This window comes from Eucalyptus grandis, chromosome 8 (assembly GCF_016545825.1).
Source record: "Eucalyptus grandis isolate ANBG69807.140 chromosome 8, ASM1654582v1, whole genome shotgun sequence".
In the NCBI taxonomy this organism is placed as follows: Eukaryota; Viridiplantae; Streptophyta; class Magnoliopsida; order Myrtales; family Myrtaceae; genus Eucalyptus; species Eucalyptus grandis.
In genome coordinates this window covers 54,314,043-54,334,710 of record NC_052619.1, presented here as the reverse complement: position 1 = coordinate 54,334,710, position 20,668 = coordinate 54,314,043, and the positions used below count along the sequence as shown (strand labels likewise).

Genomic DNA, 20,668 nt, shown 5'->3' with positions numbered 1-20,668 from the left:
CTTGGCCTTCCTTCATATGAGAGTGAACTTAGCTAGTACAAAGGTATCACTAATGGACATTTTATTTTTTAATTTTGGTTTAGTCTATCGACCTGGTCAAGGTACATCAATCTCATCCACCAACTAGTTCAAATTGGAAAAGTGGAAAAATCTCATGCCTGGCAGGACCGACGACATATCGTCAAAAGCTCGAGCTACGGACACATTCGAAGCATCGCAGGTTGTCGAGCAATTTCGAAAGGTTGCTATGGACTTCGTTCGAGCTGGTGGGTCCAAATATTTTCTCGATTTATTGCCTTCAATAAGGAAAAATTGACTATTGCAGTTCATGTCATTAAAGTGGAAATCAAACTTTGGTGCGGTCACGTATGAACATTCTGCAGCGTATAATATTCTATTTTACTGGGGTGTGTGTGGAGGCTAGAGAAAATGAAGTGCAAAAAATTGACAGGTAAATTTAAGAATAAACCAAAGTTGGTAAAGCAAAGATAGTAACTCAATCGGAGAAAATTTGGTAAATCACTTAAATAAAAGTCAACACTTTCATATGGTAATTGATAAATTTAAATAGTAATTGTTAAAAATAAGATAAGTTTTCTTTTGTCATAGACAAGAGAAGTTGGTAATTAAGAAAAAAGCTAAACAAACATTGATGACTAACTCTAGAAAGAGTCGGTATTGCAAAAGTTAATAATTTAGTCAGAGAAATGTTAGTATCTATCGAAATATAAGTCGGTCATTTCTAAAAAAAGTTGGTAAATTTAATGGGCTGTTAACTCAATAGAAAATTTTTGAGATTAGAATAACTAAGCACTTAAATAACTTTGTAAAAAACTAGTTGGTAACCGAAGAAAAGCTTAGTAAATTTGATGGGTTATTACATTATGTTTCATGATCCCTTAGGTAGCTAGGCGTCTATTCTATCGTCCGTGGGTCATCAAAAGAAAAAAAAAGTTAATAAACAATAAAAAATTGATAAACTATAAAAAAAAAAAATATTGGCAAATAAATCAAACAAGAGTTGTAAACCAAAAGTAGTTCGTAAAGGATTGATGATTTGCTTGAATGAAGATGGGTAAATTTATATAAGGACCGGCAAATTTAATGTAGCAGTAAAATATGCAAAAGAAAGTTGGCAAAAGATTAAAAAAAAATGGTAATTTGTAAATTGTAAAAAATTGGAAATTTTATATATGTGTCAGCTAATTCTCAACATGTTGTCGGGCAATTTGATGAACTTTTTTTTTTTTTAACAGATGGAATAGTAAAATCACCAAAATGAATGTTTAACATAGTGAAATTCAAACACAAAGTGTATTAAAATATTACCTCATATTACTTGACAACGGATCCCATATACTCTTTATATTCATATGATCTCCCTCTACTTATCAGTTTAAGTTATTGGTTTGGATTTTCTAACATGATATCAAGGTTAGTGCTATCCTTTTTGCAGATGTGCATCCCCATTAGCCACTTATAATCAAGTATCTGTTGGGTTGGATTTTTTTATAAATAAAATAGCTTATTTACCTATTACATCTAAAGAGAGCTCCTTTTACCCGTTATATATCTTTTAGTTTTAGAATTCTGATCAACATTACGTCGCATATTCCACATTAAAATTCTCCGCGTGATTGCCGGAAAATATCTTCAACTGACCTTTGAAAGAGTGGAGGGACAGGAATTGGAATGGGCTTTAGAAAGAAAAGGTTAACAATGCCGTTATCAGTTCACCCTTCGGTCCTCAGTATACAACAAACGTACGTGGCCAATAGACAAGCAGTAGGACATATGAAGTTTCTCTTTCAGTGACCTTTGGAAATATCTTGACTGCCATAAAAAATGGCCTTTAGTCTGTTCACCGCTGGACTGGTAGAGGGAGTGGACCATTTTTTATGCATTTTGGCTGCATCTTCTAACTTTTTGTTCAAGTGATGGTCGATTCGATTCCCTCAGGTTGAGCTTAGCGCACAAAGGAAGCATAATTTTGCAAGGACGAGCTAGGAAAGAGAGGGTATTGTGCTTACATTAGGGATTACTCATTCGGCGTACTCATGACAACTTGAATTAGGCTGCAAATTGAGATAGCCAAGTCCACTCAAACACACACTTGGATAAGATGAGCACAATCATTGATTGAGTCTAATGTAGCTTGATCGCATGTGTTCGGCCACTGGGGTTGACTGAAAGAAAGTCATCGTTGTAAATCATAGGATTAATTGACGATTATTGTATTTTCCATTAATTATATATTTATAGTATGTATAATGGGGAAATTTTCTGCAATATAGTGTTACATTAGATAGACAAGTAGTCCCAATTAAAGTTTTATACACCTCATGTACATTACATTAAGGTGAGAATTATCGCCACGTCTCTCCATGGAATTATGGTTTTATCACACAATTGTGATTGAATTGGTCAATTTATCTGTGAGTAAGATACCAAATGACAAATATCGAAGCATCAAATCCCCTAAAAAGACAAATGAGACAATCACGTCAAATGTCATGCGTGAAATTAGGTAAGACCTTTTCTTTTACGTTGCTCCCTGAAATCCGGGAAACCCTAAAAGATAGGGAATTCGCGATGTCCACTCAAATTCCTGGCCAAAGCTCGGACAACGGAAACCAAGACTTTGCAGTCTGCAGGAGCTACACTTTTAGCTGTCTTGTATGTCCTCTTATGCCATCATTTCTCTCCTCCCATGTGCTCGGGGACCACCTTGTTGATTCTCTAAAGATTATTATTTTTGGACGCTCCCTCTATAACTTCATATAATTCAACTTCCTCTTCTTCTTTTTTCCATTTAAATAAACTTTCTTAAAAGAAAGTTAGAGGTACTCCAATAATGTAGAGCGAAATTCGCCCTTTGTGATGAGCAATGTTGTTTATTTGTCCCAGAAATTATATAGTTCCTATAGTTACATCAAACGCACAATTGGTTATCCAAAAGTTGTAAGAGTCATGTTTTCTTCAATCTCTAATAGCTGGGAACTTCATCTAACCCGTATTTGATTACTGGATTACATGTCTAAATATAACCTGCTTGTAAGTTAAACAACCACAAAATCCATAACGAGAGAGAGAGGTGTTTTATTTGTGTTAATACAAGTTTTAATTGAGTGACAAGTACAATATTCTTGTACTTAATGGTTTATCGGTGGTGTAGTTCTCTATTTTAGTTGAGTAAAATTCTAACCAAAGAGGTGCAAAAAATAAAAATTCTAAGCTAAGATACACTTATAAACAATCTAGTATAGATTAATCATTATGTGCCACTTTTTAAGATAATACGGTACTTCTAGCGAAAATTGCAAGTTTTGAACTTCTTATTGAGTTCTTCCAATTGAAAATGTATTTGGAGTTCATATTCTTTAAAGAGACGAATATTCTTTTACGAAGCCCAAAAATATCTAAAGATATTTTTTCATGGTCCTCTATTTCCAAACTAAAAGAACCTCCTTGTTCTTATCTGTGAAGAGATTACCCTCCGACAGGTGTCACGAATCGCAATCTGTCTGCTTCCAAGGTACCCCCCTGTCTTGCATTGCCATGCACGTGAAACCCTGCATGGGGTCTCTTATCCTCTCGGCCAATCACCAATGCCTCAGAACATCCCACTATGTGCCGCTCTATATATACCTCCCCGACAATCCCTCAAACACACATTCGAAAGGAAATCCTTCTCCCAAGAAATTAAAGCGTTGGCATAAATATGTCAATACTCCAAACCTTCATTCTGTTCTCCTTCCTCCTTTCCGCCTCCCACGCGGCGGTCCAGGACTTCTGCGTTGCAGACCTCTCGGCCCCCGAGGGCCCCGCGGGCTACTCCTGCAAGAAGGTCTCAGCAGTCACCGTGAATGACTTTGTCTTCTCAGGCCTCGGCGTGGCTGGGAACACCTCTGGCCTCATCAAGGCTGCGGTGACCACGGCATTTGCAAACCAGTTCCCTGGCCTGAATGGGCTCGGCATCTCTTTGGCCCGCCTGGACCTAGCCCCTGGTGGGGTCATTCCATTGCACACGCACCCGGGTGGCTCGGAGGTCCTTTTTGTCATCCAAGGGTCGATTTCTGCCGGGTTCATCTCATCATCAGCGAACACCGTCTACTTGAAGACCCTTAACAAAGGGGATAGCATGATTTTCCCTCAGGGGCTATTGCACTTCCAATTGAATGCTGGTAAAGGTCCAGCACTTGCCATAGTCAGCTTCAGCAGTCCAAGCCCTGGGCTTCAAATCTTGGACTTTGCTCTGTTCGCTAATAATTTTCCTTCTGAGTTGGTGGAGGCCACCACTTTCCTTGATGATGCTCAGGTCAAGAAGCTCAAGGGCGTTCTTGGTGGCACTGGCTAAGTGGCTAATTTCATTTTCGTCGAGAATCCATCCATTAAGAATCACCACCTTTTCAAGCCTCTTCAAAAAAATGAAAAGAAATAATAATTCGGCTTATATGCTCGTCGTCGATGGCTTTCCATGGATTTTTCTTGTTAGGTTGTATTTGGTTTGCTAGTGTGTTGAAGTGAGTCGTTGGAGTGGAGATTTGATTTTTAGTGCTTCCTGACTTGTTGTTCTGTTCGGACTATGGAGCAAAACACCTCCCTTTCTTATTGAATTTTGAGTAGATGAAGAAAAGTATGTTGCTTTGTCAATTCCTTGAGAACTAATGTTCATCTAGAAAAATGTGCTTGATAAATCAAATGATGTAGTAATATCATCCACCAATTATAGATGAGATTACTGTAGAATTTGGATCCTATCTACTGAGGGATAAACTAACATTCGGTGTTGAATTCATATAATGACAGCTCACGTCATGCTGATCAAAGCATTATTTAGTAATGGCGCGTCATGCCAACATTTTCAATATGTTCATTTAGTATTGTCCAAGGCCAAGTGGACAAATTCATTGATGCGGACTTTTCTACGCATGACTTAATTATGGACGCAGATTCTGTTTTAGAGCCTAGCTTTGGACTTGTTTCATTTTTTTTTTCTAAATACACTAGAATCTTGTCGCAATCATTTGTAGAATAAGCCAATAATGTATGCGTACGGATCACGTGAACCTAGCTCACGCTACTGTTAGATTAGTAGGTTCTACATGGGCCTACTTCATCCAATGGTACATGTGAGATGAGCTCACATGCACTGAGGGCGTCTAAGAATTTTTTTTCTTGTACAGTAATCGTTCTGCCTTAAAAGTGTTGAGGTATGGCATTTGATTAGTTGTTTAACCATTACTTCACAAAACTTCGAAACAATTATCTTTTAAATACGTATTTGGATTCCTACAACTCTAATGCCGCTGGAAAGCTTGACTCACTATTGTTAGGTGTAAATATTGTTTGATTTAGATCCTTGGGTATTTATTTGATCATCTGTTTTGATCATGTGTTTTCCCCGAAAAGGTAGCTATGTGATTTGAGACCAATAAGGGTGTCGGCCAAATGATATCTTGTTAGAAAGCTTACAATGAATTTAGGTGCTCACGAAGTCTTGGGGTGAGATGACGTAATTCAAGGAAATGATGCTAGCATTTCAATCTCTATCTATCTATCAATGTATATAAAAGTGGGTCAAACTCGCACAATGATGACTCACGTGGCGCATACTCACACAAGCTCGATACACTGATTTGCTTTTGACATCAGTTAGCAAACCTATAATCTAAATTGATGTCTAATTTTAGCAAATATCTAAATTTTAATTTTATAATGAATTATTACTGATTTAGAAGAAATATTGAAATAAGTTATTTAAGGGCAATTATCAAGTCAGTCCTAAACTTATTATGCCAATTCAAACCTAAACTTTCCAATTTTATCAATTGAATTGCTTGACACTAGAATTTTGCCCATAAAAATTAATTCACAAAATGAGGGATTATGACTAAGATATGTTATGCCCAACCCATTTAAGCTTCAAAATCAATAATCCCCTGAGCTTCATCCAATAGAAAAGACTTCGAGCACCCTCCCCCACAGATACGGAGGTCATCCATCGTACGCACAGGGGCTGGACGAAGCGGACGGAGGAGTCCTATGTCGGGCTTGAGTTTGGCCGGACCGGGCTCTATCAAGAGCCCAGTTTGAATTAATTCTAATCAGGCCCAAATTTCACTTGAAAGAAAAGCCAGGCCCACGACCTTGCAAGCCCATGCACACCCAGACCCAGCCAGCTCGGACAATCGAAACTCTACCCGAATACGACCCGCGCCCGACGACCCAGTTCGTAGCCTCCTCTGCTCCCCCACTGCAAACCCCGACGGAGATGGATGCGGCGAGCGACGGCGGCTGGCCCAGACTTCTTGGTCGCAGTGGCACAGCGAGCAGGATCGGTGGCAAGTCGGCGAAGCAGCGGGCAACGATGTCGTGCCAGCAACGACCGTCGGCTGCAACACGGCGGAGGTCTCGTGCGGCCTGGGTCTCCGTGGCTTGGCCGAGAGAGGGCTCTCTCTCTCTCTCTCTCTCTCTCTCAGATCTCCTCTCGGACCTCCGCCCTCTCGGTGCTGTCCGTCTACCTTCACCCCCTCGCTCACTCTCTTGGGCTTCTCGGATGTCTCTCCGAAGAAACCCCTCCACTCTCTCTCCTCCACCCTTCTTCTCTCTCTTTGGCTCCCCCTTCTACCGAGCTCGCGTTGTCCTATTTATAGGCCGAGGAGGCCGGTCGATGGAGGCTTTGGCCGCCGGTCCTTGGCGTGCCGACCGGCCTCCACCAGCTGAACCGCCGTCCCATCGGTCATTACTCCTCTCAATTATGATTGACATTATAAAGCCTCGTTTGGAATTCAAGGAAGATCACTTTCTTCAGTTGCCCCCTAATCACTTCTACTTTCTTCACATCCATTTTTTTTTTCATCCAGACATGATATAAACCTTTCCTTGGAAAATTCTAAAACTGACTTTATACCTTTTCAGTGCTTTGCATCAGCAATTACTAACTCACACTTTACACTGAATCCCAATGAAGAAAAAGATCAAACTAGCTTTTCTAAAAGAGTAAAAAGTATAAATAGAATGAGAACGTTTTCCCAATCTCCCGCCAACCCAAGCTAATGTGGTAGGGGGCTTTTGTGGGAAAATATGACAATTAGTAAACTGTTGTGTCTGATAACAGAAATTGAGATGCAAAGCTTGATTACTTTTTCTTTTCAAGTAAAATCCAATTGTCGACTCTTCGTTTTTCGTTTTCATTTTTTCTTTAATATTTTGTAGTTCCTATAATAAAGAGGATTCACGAGGTGAAGCTAAGACACGTGGCGGCTGTCAAGTTGGCAAAAAGTGTTCGCATTGCGATCTCTCATGAGACATGTACTGAGATCACCAATTTTTTACAAGAGCGGGACGTATTGGGTGAAGCAACACTAGTAAGGGGAGTCACTGAAATCGTGAAGCTATGTATTCAATTTTTCCCGGAGTTTATTTGGATTTCTCGTTGCGATAAAGATGGTAGTAGGTTGACGACAAAGGCTGTGAAGTATCGCCAGGAAAGGACTCTCAGACTCTTTTTGAAGGTAAGCTCAACCAATGAGTTGTCGTTAGTTCCAGGGCCTACGGTGGAAGAATCTTGTCGCGATCACTTGTACAATGAGCTAGCAATGATGCGTCCGGATCATGTGAACCTACTCACGTCCACCGTTAGGTTAGTAGATTCCACATGGGGCCCAATTCATCCAATGGTACATGTGAGATGGGCTCCCATCCACGGTGTGCATCTAGATTTTTTTCTTCTACAAAACTCGATGTGCCTTAAAAGTGTCAAGGTGTTGTGTATGATTTTTTTTTTTTTACCATAAGTTCATAAAATTTCGAATTCAAGTACTGTTTAAACCATTTTTGGATTCTTGCAACTCTCATGCCACCGGAAAGCTCAACTCACTATATAAGTATTGTTTAGTTTAGATCCTTAGGTTTCACTTTCATCATTTCCCCAAAAAGGATGCTCTTTCGTTTGAGACGAATAAGGGTGTCGGGCAAATGATATCTTATTGGAAAGCTTACAATAAACTTAGGTTCTCACAAAGTTTCAGGGTAAGATGAGGTAATTCAAAGAAATGATACTAGCTTTTCAATTTCAATCTATCTGTCAATGGATATAAAAGTGTGCAAAACTCGAATGATGATGACTGACACGGCACGCTCTTGCGCGAGCTCCGTGCATTGATTTGCTTTTGATGTCGGTTAGCAAATCTATAATGTGAGCAGATGTCTAACTCTAGCAAATATCTAAATTTTTCATAATTAATTCTTATGAGAATTTATAATAAATTATTATTGACTAGAAGAAATAAATCTTGAAATAAGTTATTTAGGGACAGTTATTAAGTCAGTCTTAAATGTATCATGTGGAGGCCAATTCAAACCTAAACTTTCTGATATTACCAATTGAGTTACTTGACACTAGAATTTCACCAATAAAAATTAATTCACACATTAGGGACTAACATAGATATGTTATGCCCAACTCATTTAAGCTTCAAAATCAATAATCCCGAGTTTCAACCAACAAAATAGACTTCGAGCACTCCCCCGCCGCCCCTCTCCCCCCCGCCGAGAGATACAGAGGTCATCCATCATACGCACGGAAGCTGGACGGAGTGGACCGAGTCATATCTCGTCTTCCATTTTTCTTATTCTTATCTCACACTTTATGTGGACAAAGTTCTGTAATTGGTATATTTCCAATTCTATAATTCCTAGGAATAAAGTAGTACATTTGGTATCATTTCTATCATCGGTATTCCTCTTATATAGATTGTTTTGATTATCAAACCTTTCATCCGAAGAGCATTTATAAAGAAAATCAAATGCTGGAAAAGTCATTCCGTCACAAAAGTTATATTACATGATTGCACAAACTTCGTAATAAATGTTTTAAAGTAATTGTTTATGTATACCTAGATTCTATTATGAAAGATCTATATGTAACTGATGAATGATGAAAGATTTATGGTAGGTTTAATTCTATCTATTTCACAATTAATACAAACAAATTATTATAACTGGTATGATTCCAATTACTTTATAGTTCACAAGAATAGAGCCTACATTTGGTATCATGCTCATCACCGAAATTTTGTATATATAGATTTTTTCTATAAATAATTGTTCATCTCTCATTCCATGATGAAAGCTATATTACATGATTATGTGTATTTTGGTAATAATAGTTGAAGATAATTTTTTTATATAGATTATGCCGTGACCTCCCTGAAGCAAATGGAACCACCTAAGGATTTGGCTAATGGATTATTAAGCTTAGGCTCTCCAAGCCCATACCAATTCACGACTTAAGATTTAAGTTCTCAACATACAAATGATTTTCAATTAAGAATCACCACTAATCTATTTTTGGTAAGTCGATTAAAAATCCAAATAAAGCAATGGAATGATTACTTTATTTTTACGAACCAAAGATTGTGGGTACAGAGACTTAATTATGCTAGGTTTCTCTAACACTCTTTCAGTGCTTTTTATCTTTTATTTCAAATATGTTTTTTAATTTACTCCAAACATATATAGTGATCATACATGTGTGCAATCATTAATTAACATATTATAAATAAACCGTTAAATAAATTGTGAAGAACAAGGAGGAAATACTTACCTCACAGCAACAAAAGAGCTAAAAAAAAAAAACTTTGAAAAACTTACTCTTTACATATGAGGTGATTGTGCTCGTTGAATATTTAAGCAGAAGAAAACTAATCCTGAATCTAAATAATAAACAAAAAGCTTTAAAAAATTAAAGTTATATTCCAAGATTAAGTAGACTTCGGTATTGAATGTTAAAAAAAAAAAAAAAATTGTTCATGTATGCACAGATTCAATTTTGAAGGGTCTATAGGCTGAATTTTAAATTGATTGAATCATTCTATAAATAGATCTTTGGTAACAAGGTAGGGAAACATAACACATAGTAATTGTTAACACCTAAATTTTGGCTTTAAATCATTTATTGCATAAGAAAAATAGGGATCCGAACTGACCTCTAAATATGTATATAATTTTGACTTTGCATGTTTAGCATGTCCACATCCAATGACTTTCATATGAGCTCCAAGTTGGCACATAGATTAGCAAATGTCCTTAGAATGTGCTCGATTAGGAATCGTGCCCATGATTTGAGAAAATGGGTAAATGGATTGTAAGGGAGAAGTGAATAACCGGTCATCCACAAGAAGGAAAAAGACCAATCAATCAGGAAATCTACCCTAGCAAATTTCGGCAGTCAACTTTCCTCCAGCAAATTTTGGCCGACCCATGATGGAAAATCGCATGAGCAATTCATATGTTGCTCTGAAGTCTGAATGAAGAAGTTAAATGATCCCAAAACAAATCAGCCCCACAAAATATGAAATGGATTATTATTCTGACATGATTTGAGGAGGCAATATTGGGAAAGAGACCGTGGCCAGTCAAGAGGAGAAATAAATGGAATATTTTTACTCGGAGAAATGGTAGGCGGGAGGCAAAGTCGGCAATAGATCGAGCGGAGTTTGGAAAGAGAAGAAGACGAAAATGATAGCGAATGAACGTGGACACATTCACGGCGGCATAGGTAAAAGCAGGAGAGCAAAGCATGGCAATTGAGAGACAAATCGGCGAAGGCGGACAAAATAAAGGAAAGAAATCAAAGCGTTTGTGGAAAGTCTGGGCTGCTGGAATGAAATCCTGAAGATAGTGAGAGAGGAAATTAAGGGAAACAATCAAGAAGTTTATACTCATGGAATGAGCTGGCCGTAGACTTGTAAATAATTGTGAATGAATACGGATGCATCCATGGCATCAGTACAAGGATAGATGGGATTTGACGCACCAATCAGGACTAAAATTCAGCAATCCCCACTATCAAAGGAGCAAAGGTTCGTGACTTTCCAATAATTAATGGAAATTTTTGCTATAAGAAGAGACTTCACGAACAATTGAGAGGAGGGAAAAAAAATAGAGAGAGGTGTCTGTGTCACCATCGTGGCTTTCCACTATGAGTCTACATTGCAGGAGCGAAGCGATTGTTTAAAAACAGAAGATAGAAAACTGGAGAGAGACCCGTCCTCTTGACGTCCACGCTCATCTTGCTTCGAAGACGTTGATGACAATCATTAAGCTAAATCGAGCATCTTTTTCTTTAGTTTGATCGTGTTCGATTCCATTTTTTTGCTATTCAAACTATTGTAATTGTATTTTCGTTTCTTGTCCAGATTAAGGTCATCCAACACGGAAAAGAAAATCGTGAGGAATGGGGGTGCTCGCATCAAGGAGAGAAGTATCAAAACGAAGTCTTCAAAGTCATTTTTTCTCTGCCACCGTAGGCATTGACGCCTACACTTGGATGAAATTTTTCATGATCACCATCAGACCTCATCTTCGTCACCATCTGTTCTTTACCATCATCAACCCACGGAGCACCTCTACATTCACCACTTCACTTACTACACTGATACGGCGCAGTAGATATCATCGAGAGAATAAAGTGCAGAAAATTAACCGAAGATGGTGATGGTTTTTCCACCTTTCGGTTTGCTCTCGGTGGTATCCCTCACAATCCCTGGCGTTCCAAAAAGCCGTACTCCAGTGTCCAACAATCGCCGCCGTCGCTTTCATTTCTCGGTAAATTCCCAGCAACAATATCCCCACCAGCGTGCCTTGTCCTTCCTAAGATGCTACCCAATCCGTGTTGGAATGTCCCCAACAAGCTAAGCCGGCGTCGCTAGTCGCTGCTGTGTCATTATTGCTGCTGCTAGTTACCGTTCGTTGTTGCTGTCCATTGCCGTTCGCTGCCGTTCGCTGCAGCTACGTCCTTCTTCTTGCTCGCTGTGTCCCTGTGCCTTTACTTCAGATCGACTTCTCGTGACTAACTCTAATCAGGGTGAGGATGATTTTTGTTTGGATCGATGATAGATGGTCCCAGTATGTGATTTAATCATGTTTGTTTTTTAGTCAATGCAAGGTTAGGTCACTGTGGTTTAATTGGTTCTATGCATTAACAAAGACATATTTGGCTTTCAGACACTAAGGTCTAAGCCAATATCGTTTTGCGTGGATTGCTATGGATGAGTATGTCATTAATGATGTAATTATTTCGTACATTGTCATTGCATATAACTGTATACTGCATGTTTAGAGTTTAGAGTGCATTCATAATTTAAGGTTTTCATATTTAGGGCCACGCACATTTAGTCTCATAACGCATTTAGGTTAAGGACATGTTAGCTTTAGAATCCATATAGATTTAGGTTTAAGACGGATCCAGGTTCTTCAAGTCTTCTACAATCTATTTACTGCACTGATTATTTGGTGTTACGTCGCCTTAATATGCATCTGTATAATCACCCCTTACATGTTAGTGGCATAGGGTAAAAATGGATAAAGATTGCATGCAAAACATTTTCAAAATAATGAGAAAATGTACCAAAAGGATGTTAAATTAATCTAGCGTAACCAAGTACCTATACTTAGAAATGTCTGGTTGGCAAAAAAAAATGTATTCTCATATTTTACTTGGATGTCTAATTGACCCATAATCTATTCGTGCTGGCTCTAACAAGTAAGTTTAAATGCATGTTGAATAAAGTACCAAGTTATGATCAATAGTGCTTGGGAAAGTCCATGCTAAATGCCAATCTTGAGAGAGGAACCTCGCTCCTGTTTAGCAGTCCATTAGCTTTTTCCTAGACCTTTGGAAAGGCCACGACAGTAATTGTTCAAACACTTTGAGGAAATACATTCAGTATCGCATTGGCCTTGCTACAACCAACTATAATGAAGACAAACACCCTCAAATCAAATTTATCAATCACTGATCTTGTTTAGTATAATTGACTCCATCCCAAATGCCATCGGGACAAAAAATGTTTGGTCCATAAGTGGATTTAACCATTTGATATAGCAAGGGAAGCTGTAGTATTACGAATAAAACCACGGGAAGAGAGGCCAGCAAAGTAATGGGAATGAGAACCCACTCTACTCTTTCTTCCAGCACAAGTGTGAGAGATGCAGCGAAGGCCACTAGCATGAAAGCCAGGGAGAGGAAGAGAAAACAAAGTCCCATTATGATCTTCTGAGGCAATGCTTCAAGAAAATCTCGTGCCTCATAACGTGAAGTTAAGATGGCTAGGAATAGCAAGATGGCCATCACGGAAGAAAACAAACCTAACACATCCGAAATTGTGAAAACCAAGAAAGAGTCCTCTCCTAACAACAGTGGGACTCCATTTTTGTCGTCATTGCCTCCAGGTACAGTGAATGCAGCAGCGAACAATACTGTGGCAATTAAAGTTGAGACAAGCATACATGAATTTGCTGTGTCCTTCACCCACTTCTCCCCTTTCTCGAGCAACTCTTGGTGATTCTTCACGAAACCATTCCAATATGTCATATTCACACCCCCAGCAGTTTCCATGTAGCTATTTCTCCAAAGAGGGTGAACCCAGCTTTCCACAGCCTATGCATAAAACTCACAAATAGGAGTTTCAATAAGTGGATAAAGTATTGAAAAATTTCAAAAAACAAACGAGGGAACATATCAAGCAGATCAAGACTTATCCAACATTTGATACGAAATTGCTTAAAGGTCAAGTCACATGTTTATATTTAGATCATGTCGAAACAAAAGATAAGCACAAAAAGAGAAGAAAAAAAGGACTCTTACTGTACTACTTGTACCATGAAGAAAGTAATTAATATTGATAATAGATTCAATCTCATAACAAGATGATTGAAATTTTAGACCATACTTAAAAATTTTCCTTTGAGATACTTTAATGTGAGTCCAGAAGTAAAGATGGTGCAACTAGATTGAAGAGAGAAAAACATTACATTGAAGAGAAGGATATTTTGGTCAGTTAATTTATAAAAAAGAAAAAGAAATATCTTAACCAAAATAAGAAGGGGAATAGCATGTCCCTATGATCATTATCGTTAAGGGTGCTTATCAAATGGATGAAAGGAATGATACCTTATACCATTTGAGTTCTCTTTGCATTTGAAAAGTTGCCCCAGCCACCTTAGTTACAGTATCATGATAAGGGAAGTACGATGCTGCTGCAAACATAATGGCCTGAGAATCTTCGTCTGTAGGCCCTAGGACTAATGACAACTCAGCGGTCGAGCTTAACTGCAAAAAGAGTCCGAGAATCCTTGCTTGGCGATACCTCACCGCATGTGCCGGCAAACTGCTACCATTAGGCCTAATTCGAATAAGGTCCGGGAAAAACTGAATACAGAGCTTCACGATTTCACTGATTCCCTTGACTGTAGCTGCATACAGTAAGTCTCCATTTTCGAAAAATTCGGTGATCTCAGCATTATTCATGTAAGAGATCGCAATGCAAACTTGTTTTGCCAACTCGACTGCCGCCATGTTTCTTAGCTTCACCTCATGAACTCTCTTGATTATAGGAACTACAAAATGTCAAAAAAGAAAAGGAAAAAGAAAATGAAAAACGAAGGTCGGCAATTGGACCAAGAAAAAGTTAACCAACTCTGGGTCCCAAATTTTTTTTAGACAACAAATTACATCTAACAACAGTCTACTAATTGTCATAATTTCCCATGTTTAGAGCTTGGGTAGGCAGGTGATTGGGAAAACGATCTCAATCCTTTTTCTTTTTTTCAATCTTTTAGGAAAGCTATTTTGATTTTTTTTTTCTCTCTTTTGGAATTCAGTCCTCAAATGCAAACAGTGAGCTTGTATCATGTCTGGATAAAAACAGAGTTGGATGTGAAGAAAGAAGAAGCGATTAGAGGGTAACTGAAGAGAGTGATCTTCCTTGAAGTTCTTTTATTTTTATTTTTTTGTCGGTATCTTCCTTGAAGTTCAAACGAGGTTTTATGATGTTAATCATAATTAAGAGAACATAATTATAAGCATTAACCTGATAGAACAACTCTGAAAATAACCATGCTAATTACATTCTCTAGCTAGACAATATTATTCAAATATGCATAGCAGCTAGTAATTAAAAAAATTAGATTAATCGTACAAACCGTTGTGTTGTTATATATGCTCAGCACAAGAGCAAATTTTTTCTGTCTCTAACAAAATCAAAACTTCCATCACACAATGGTGCGTGATATTTGACTTTACTTGTTACACCTAAATGGCAGTGAGTGGAGTCGACTCTATCCTCTAATAACTTTCAATTTGATAAAAATACACAACAACACTGTTCTTTTTCCTTTTTGTTCTTTGACACAAATAGAAGAATTAGGGACAAGGCCAAAGGGTATTTCGGGGGCATACAAAAGTTGGGTGAAGATGACAAGTATGTGTAACTACGGGCAAAAATTGTGAATAAGTTTTGGGAACTATGGGATCTTTCTGTAGCGGTCAGGTGGTGTTTGGGCTAATTTTCACGTACTTCAAGCGGTCCACCTTTTCTGGTAATCTTAAGAGTGCATTCTTCCTATATTGGCCTAATATATTCGGTGTCTTATTTTTGGAGTGCTTCCAACAAATCTAAAATATACAATTATAAGAAGAGGAGAAAACTCCTTTATTATATAATAAATAGCTTGTTGGTATAGGATATATCACCTGGGATGGAATTCTGGGATGCACGATTTTGTTGGGACCCACAAATTTCACTCCACTGAAATATTCTTCTATTACGAGCCCTCCCAAACAAATTGTTTTGATTTTTACTACCTGTTCCTATTCCTATTCTTCACGCCAAAAGTTGGCATATGAAAGTGTAAATTTACTATGTTAAATGAGATTAAATGATAAGCCCATGCCTTCATCTGTTGTAGCCTTATTCACGCGACGGGCTTCCCCCAGTCCCATGCCCAATTCCTGTACCCTCTCAACGTTTTCTTTCGTGGTGTATTGAGATGAAGTAGCAGTCAAAGAAAATAATACTTAGGCTTCAGGCACTTCACCCGTAATGGAGGAAACGAATGCATATGGGTTCATTGTTCTTATTTTTCCAGAAAGATTTACATGCTTGATAGAGATTATGAAGTGAACATGATTTCACCAATCAAGATTGAAGGAGAAGTCTTATGTTTACATAAACCTTATACCATATTATACGCTTAGATCATTTAGCCATATGAAAGAAATTCCTAGGTTATCATCAAATCTCACCTCAATTTACGATTTGCGATTCTTGTAATTAGAATTTGGTGAATATCGGAAATCTTTCAAATTTTAAAAATATTAATGTAGAAAATCATATATAACTCTATTTGAGTTTGAATACTTTCGTGAAGGATTCTTATTAGGTTCATCAACTACGTAAAAAATAAGTTACATACTCGTTGTTGGTTGACAAGGAAAAATTGAATTACAAAACTAACTTCAGCATATGTGTCACTCATTTGATAGTAAAAGTGTAATGATTTTTTTAATGCATGCTATGGTCCTAACACAAATTCTTTTCCAAATTATGGCAAAGAACTCAGTGGGAACTTTTTTCTACTTATAAAAAAAGTCAAAAACAAACAAGCCATAGACTTTTAATAGGAGAGAGAGGGACAAAGATAGAGATGATATCTTGATAAAATGGAAGCGTACCTACAATTTTGGTAGCACTCCAAAGTGACCTTGAAAAACATTGAAGCGCTACAATCAGATTGTAAAGAAAATCCGGTCACTGGATATGAAATCATTGTGAGACCTTGTAATTCATTCATTATATTGTCCAAAATCAATTAAGTTATACGGTACTTATGTACTTGGTTGAATCATATGTGGTTCCAAAGGGATAGCTCATCCATAAAGTAGTTCAATATCAAGCCATTATTGAAGTAAAACTAGGTCGAGGAACTAGAATATATCCTACAAAGAAATAATCATTTCGTATTTCTTTTGCCAGTACGAAGGGAATCGTTTAAGAAAATTGAGCAAAAGTTCGAAACCATGGCAGATCCGAAAATAATGCTCAAACAGCAAAAATGCATACCCACCCGGCTCCGAATTTTTGTCTGTTGGTTTGTAGCTCAAGTTCACCGGTATACCTTCAGTTCAGAAACAAAAGAGAAGGCGATGAGTCACGCATGATCATCTTGAAGGGAATCAGTAAAATGAAGACATGCGAGTGCAGAAAGTACTGACATTTGTATATCAATGCTTCCAAAACACTAAGCCTGTTTCCACTGTGAAAGTGAGATTCCATCGATGCCAACACGGACAGTATAGAACATCCAGGATACCTTGGGCTTTGTATGGTAAGTAAGTGAGGGTACCGCCCAACTAGATAAAGGGTGATATCTATCCGAATTGACCAGCAATGTTGTTCAGGAAAATAAGCCATGTCTAGAATGAAGGAAAAAACAGGTGGAATTGAGATAAAGAGTGATGGTGATCGAACCATGATGACCAGCGGTGGTGAGATCTATGATGGTCTCAATCGCAGAGGGATTGCGGAAGGGATGACTTGGCTCATCGTCTGTCGTACTTTTCGCCAGGAACCAAGCAATCTCCTTATGCACAGAGGCTTCCTTAGCAGATATTCCCAAAGGAACACGTCCTTCCTTATCTCGAAGTTGCGTCAACCTAGGATTACTTCTGACTAATGCCTTGACCATCCTTATCCTTCCACCTAGGACAGCATTGTGCAGGGCTGTGCGGTTATCACAATCAACCATTTCAAGCGCTTCCGGATATGGAGACAAAAGCTCAACCAGGTTCACCAAAAATTCGTCCTGTCCACTCAAAGCGGCTATGTGAAGCAATGTTTCTGATCTGCTTGTTATTTTGGCTGTCTTCGAAGCAGCATCTTGTTCGAAAAATCTTGTAGCAAATTCCCAATCACCCCTGAATGCAGCTTGCAACAATGGTCGGTAATAGGGTTCATCCACTACGTTTTCCGAAATTTCTGCAATGGATGAGTACTTTTCAGGCCATTTAAGTTAATACTTTTTCCCTACAGACATTGACAACTGTCCTAGAAAAGAACAATTTCATGAAGATCCGCCCCTAATATTAATTTTACAATGGAATAACCCTTTTGAGGGATAACACACCTGGAGCACCTCTGGATTGGGAAGGATCTGATGGAACGCTTAAACGAACATCTTCAATAAATGTAAGAGAAAGAGTGAGCGCAATGTCCTTCTCAAACTGACTTTCTTTTTCCTTTTTCTTTTTGTAGCCAAGGTCAGGGTTATGTTTGTTCGATGACAAAGCAAAGAAATAGAATTATGAAGAAAATACAAGTTCCGGAATATTTTAAGACCGAATTGCCTATGCCCTATTGTTTCTCGCTTTGGACTTGAACAGATACCTGGTGTTGGTTGCGTCGCCATTGGATTGCTCTCCTGGTTAGAGTTTTTCGACAACAAAGTGAACGGAGTATGCAAAAAACGAATAAAATATTTAGTTATCGAAGAGTACTAGTCTCCCTGGGGGGAGCTCAGTCCTTATATACAATTACCTTCCTTAAATTAAAGGTGATCCTTTACAATTACAACAAGCAAGCATATCTTCTTTTTTTTTATTTTTTCACTTTATAGCAGTTGGATTCCTTGAGTGTAGAATAGTTTATTCTTGGGAATATAGACTAGTCTTATTCTAGTGAGCTCCACCTGCGCCACGCATGGATTCCTCTTCACAGGCCAACAGGTCCGAATGGTCCGCTCTCTGGCATCAGGGAGCTCTCATGATTCTTCTCCGTCACCTCACCATTCCGCTGAGCTCCCTCACTGTAACACCATCTGAGCTTCCAGAACAACGTCACCACAGTTGCCGACTCCTACTCGACCTCAGGCGATCGCTGGTTACGGCTCGGACGAGTTTGGCCTAGAGGCTTCATTTTGGGATCCTCTAGTTTTTCCGTTCAAGAGCTTGCTTTTCTCGTTCAAACCATTATTCATCCATTCCTGAAGCTCCAGACGCTCGAAACACGCCTCAGTGAGTGCCATGGAAGCGCTGGTTTCGCCTAAAACTGCCCTGGCAGAGATGGACTCCCTGTCTTGGCGTTTTTCCTTGATTCGAGCCTTCCGCTGGCAACTCACTTCACGGTGGTGCTTCGTCATCATGCCTTTATCCCCAATAATGCTCACACATACATTGGCACCTCCCGTAACCGTCAAATTGGCCTTAGATAGCCATGGTATTACTCTGCTCTGTTCTTCTCTGTTTCTGCGTCGCTGTTGTCATTCGCCCTGTTGTTGCGAGTAAAGATCGCCCAGCTTGCCACCATCGCTGATTGCTCAAAACTGAACATTCACTGGGATGGAAAGCCACAGCCCAACAAAATCTGGAAACAGAAGATACGGAGGAAAAGAAAACACAAAAAGAAAACAGGGGGAGTGGTAGCCACAAAAACTTGTCATCGCTAGGCGTTTACGAAGCTCCGCTGGAGTCTCCGTATTGCCTGAGCCTGAGATGGATGGTCGTGGCTGTAGGAGTCCCAATTGAAGTAGTCTACCTTGGATACTCTTCGGCCGTTGATAAAATCGCTGTTTGTTCGTTGCCACTGTGGATTAACAGGCCAACAGGGTTGCGCTGTTCAGTCTAGACAATACTAACGGATCGGTATTGAGAGCAGTGTCTTTCATGCCGTCTTACCTTGTCAGCGGATCTAGGCTCAACCTCTGGGAAAGATTGCTATACACATGTCAGCGCTTCCACCAATTTTCTACTCGAATGCATTTGATGCGGACGACTCAGAAGACCATGCATATTCACCCGCTCTTTTTGTATCTGTAGGATCATGCCAGAAAGCATTAATATATTATAGCAATTGGATTACTTGAGTGTAAAATAGTTTATCCTGGGAATATAGACTAGTCCTATGTCAGTGGGCAAGCAGCCTCAAGCTTTCGTGCCACAAATCATTAGGTTCGGTTCCTAGTGATGGAACCATTACTTTAAGGTGACTTCATCACTCTTTGTTACAATAGAGTTCATTCCATCCCCTTACCCCATGATCAAGTTGAGTCTCTACCAAGATAAGTTGCTTCTTTTCTTGAGCTCCAAAAAGTCATGCAAGCAAAATTTAATTTGAAAGCCTTTAGCCGTATAAAGCTGTCAGAAAAATGGGCATCTCACTTTTGTCAAGCCCCAAAGCAAAATTAAAGAACTTCAATTTGATTTAAGGCAGAATCTTTCTAAAAATACAGCTTTCGACCAAAATTAGTTATGCAATGGAAATTTTCCAGTTTCTAGTTTTCATCTGAAATACATTTGGTGGAATTTTTTTTTTTGGTAAGGACACTTGGCGGAAATTTTTGGTTGCTCAGTTTTCTAAACTTTGAACCTTAAAACCGAAAACGGCCAGAATTGACCTTATTTTTTTACGGTACACCAAAAAAGTACTTGTGATTTTCATTCTCGTTGAAAACTCTTGTTTTTTTACTCACCGAGCATATTATCAAGATAATAGAAGATGTAAAAAAAAAGCAGATTTCATTAGGACATTTTTGTGAACCAAATACTTTGGGGGAAATTGTCTAATATGTCCTAAATCTATGGTATAGATGCCTAGTTTGCCAAGATAGTTATAAATATTCGCAAAATTCTAATGTGGTCGGTCCAGCCTATTTTCGCGAAAAATCTTATTTCTGAATCTCCCTTCCGCGACTGGCACTCCGGAGCAACCTACAAAGATGAGGCACACCGGTTCTCTCCCTCTCCTGAGCTCCACCTTCCTCACGCCTGGAATCCTCTACACATGCCAACAGTCTCTGTGTTGCCTTTTTCATCTCTCTATGGGCT

At 38.8% G+C, this 20,668-nt stretch overlaps 2 protein-coding genes and 1 long non-coding RNA gene across 3 annotated transcripts; 1 reads left to right on the top strand and 2 right to left on the bottom strand.

The window, feature by feature from the left end:
- Positions 1-3,675: 3,675 nt before the first annotated feature.
- Positions 3,676-4,653, top strand: LOC120286881 (auxin-binding protein ABP19a-like). Its single transcript, XM_039299462.1, has one exon. The coding sequence runs from the start codon at positions 3,722-3,724 to the stop codon at positions 4,355-4,357; it is 636 nt and encodes a 211-aa protein (XP_039155396.1). The 5' UTR covers positions 3,676-3,721; the 3' UTR covers positions 4,358-4,653.
- Positions 4,654-12,754: 8,101 nt separating this feature from the next.
- Positions 12,755-17,972, bottom strand: LOC108958744 (ankyrin repeat-containing protein ITN1). The gene is made up of 6 exons (XM_039300400.1): positions 17,319-17,972; positions 17,063-17,218; positions 16,915-16,965; positions 16,523-16,570; positions 13,961-14,406; positions 12,755-13,447 (listed from the first exon to the last, which is right to left on the bottom strand). Exons 1-6 carry the CDS (start codon positions 17,593-17,595, stop codon positions 12,800-12,802), a joined length of 1,626 nt encoding a protein of 541 aa, XP_039156334.1. The 5' UTR covers positions 17,596-17,972; the 3' UTR covers positions 12,755-12,799.
- Positions 17,973-18,474: 502 nt separating this feature from the next.
- On the bottom strand, positions 18,475-19,733 carry LOC120287793. Its single transcript, XR_005546062.1, has 2 exons — positions 19,520-19,733; positions 18,475-19,427 (listed from the first exon to the last, which is right to left on the bottom strand). It is a non-coding gene; the product is annotated as an uncharacterized LOC120287793 (long non-coding RNA).
- Between the last annotated feature and the right edge of the window lie 935 nt (positions 19,734-20,668).

Coding starts and splice junctions, on each gene's coding strand:
- LOC120286881 (XM_039299462.1), top strand. CDS start 3,722: ATGTCAATACTCCAAACCTTCATTCTGTTCTCCTTCCTCCTTTCCGCC.
- LOC108958744 (XM_039300400.1), bottom strand. CDS start 17,595: ATGGTTGATTGTGATAACCGCACAGCCCTGCACAATGCTGTCCTAGGT. Junction 17,219..17,318: donor CACCACCGCTGGTCATCATG/GTTCGATCACCA, acceptor CAATTCGGATAG/ATATCACCCTTTATCTAGTT. Junction 16,966..17,062: donor GGAAGCATTGATATACAAAT/GTCAGTACTTTC, acceptor TCTGAACTGAAG/GTATACCGGTGAACTTGAGC.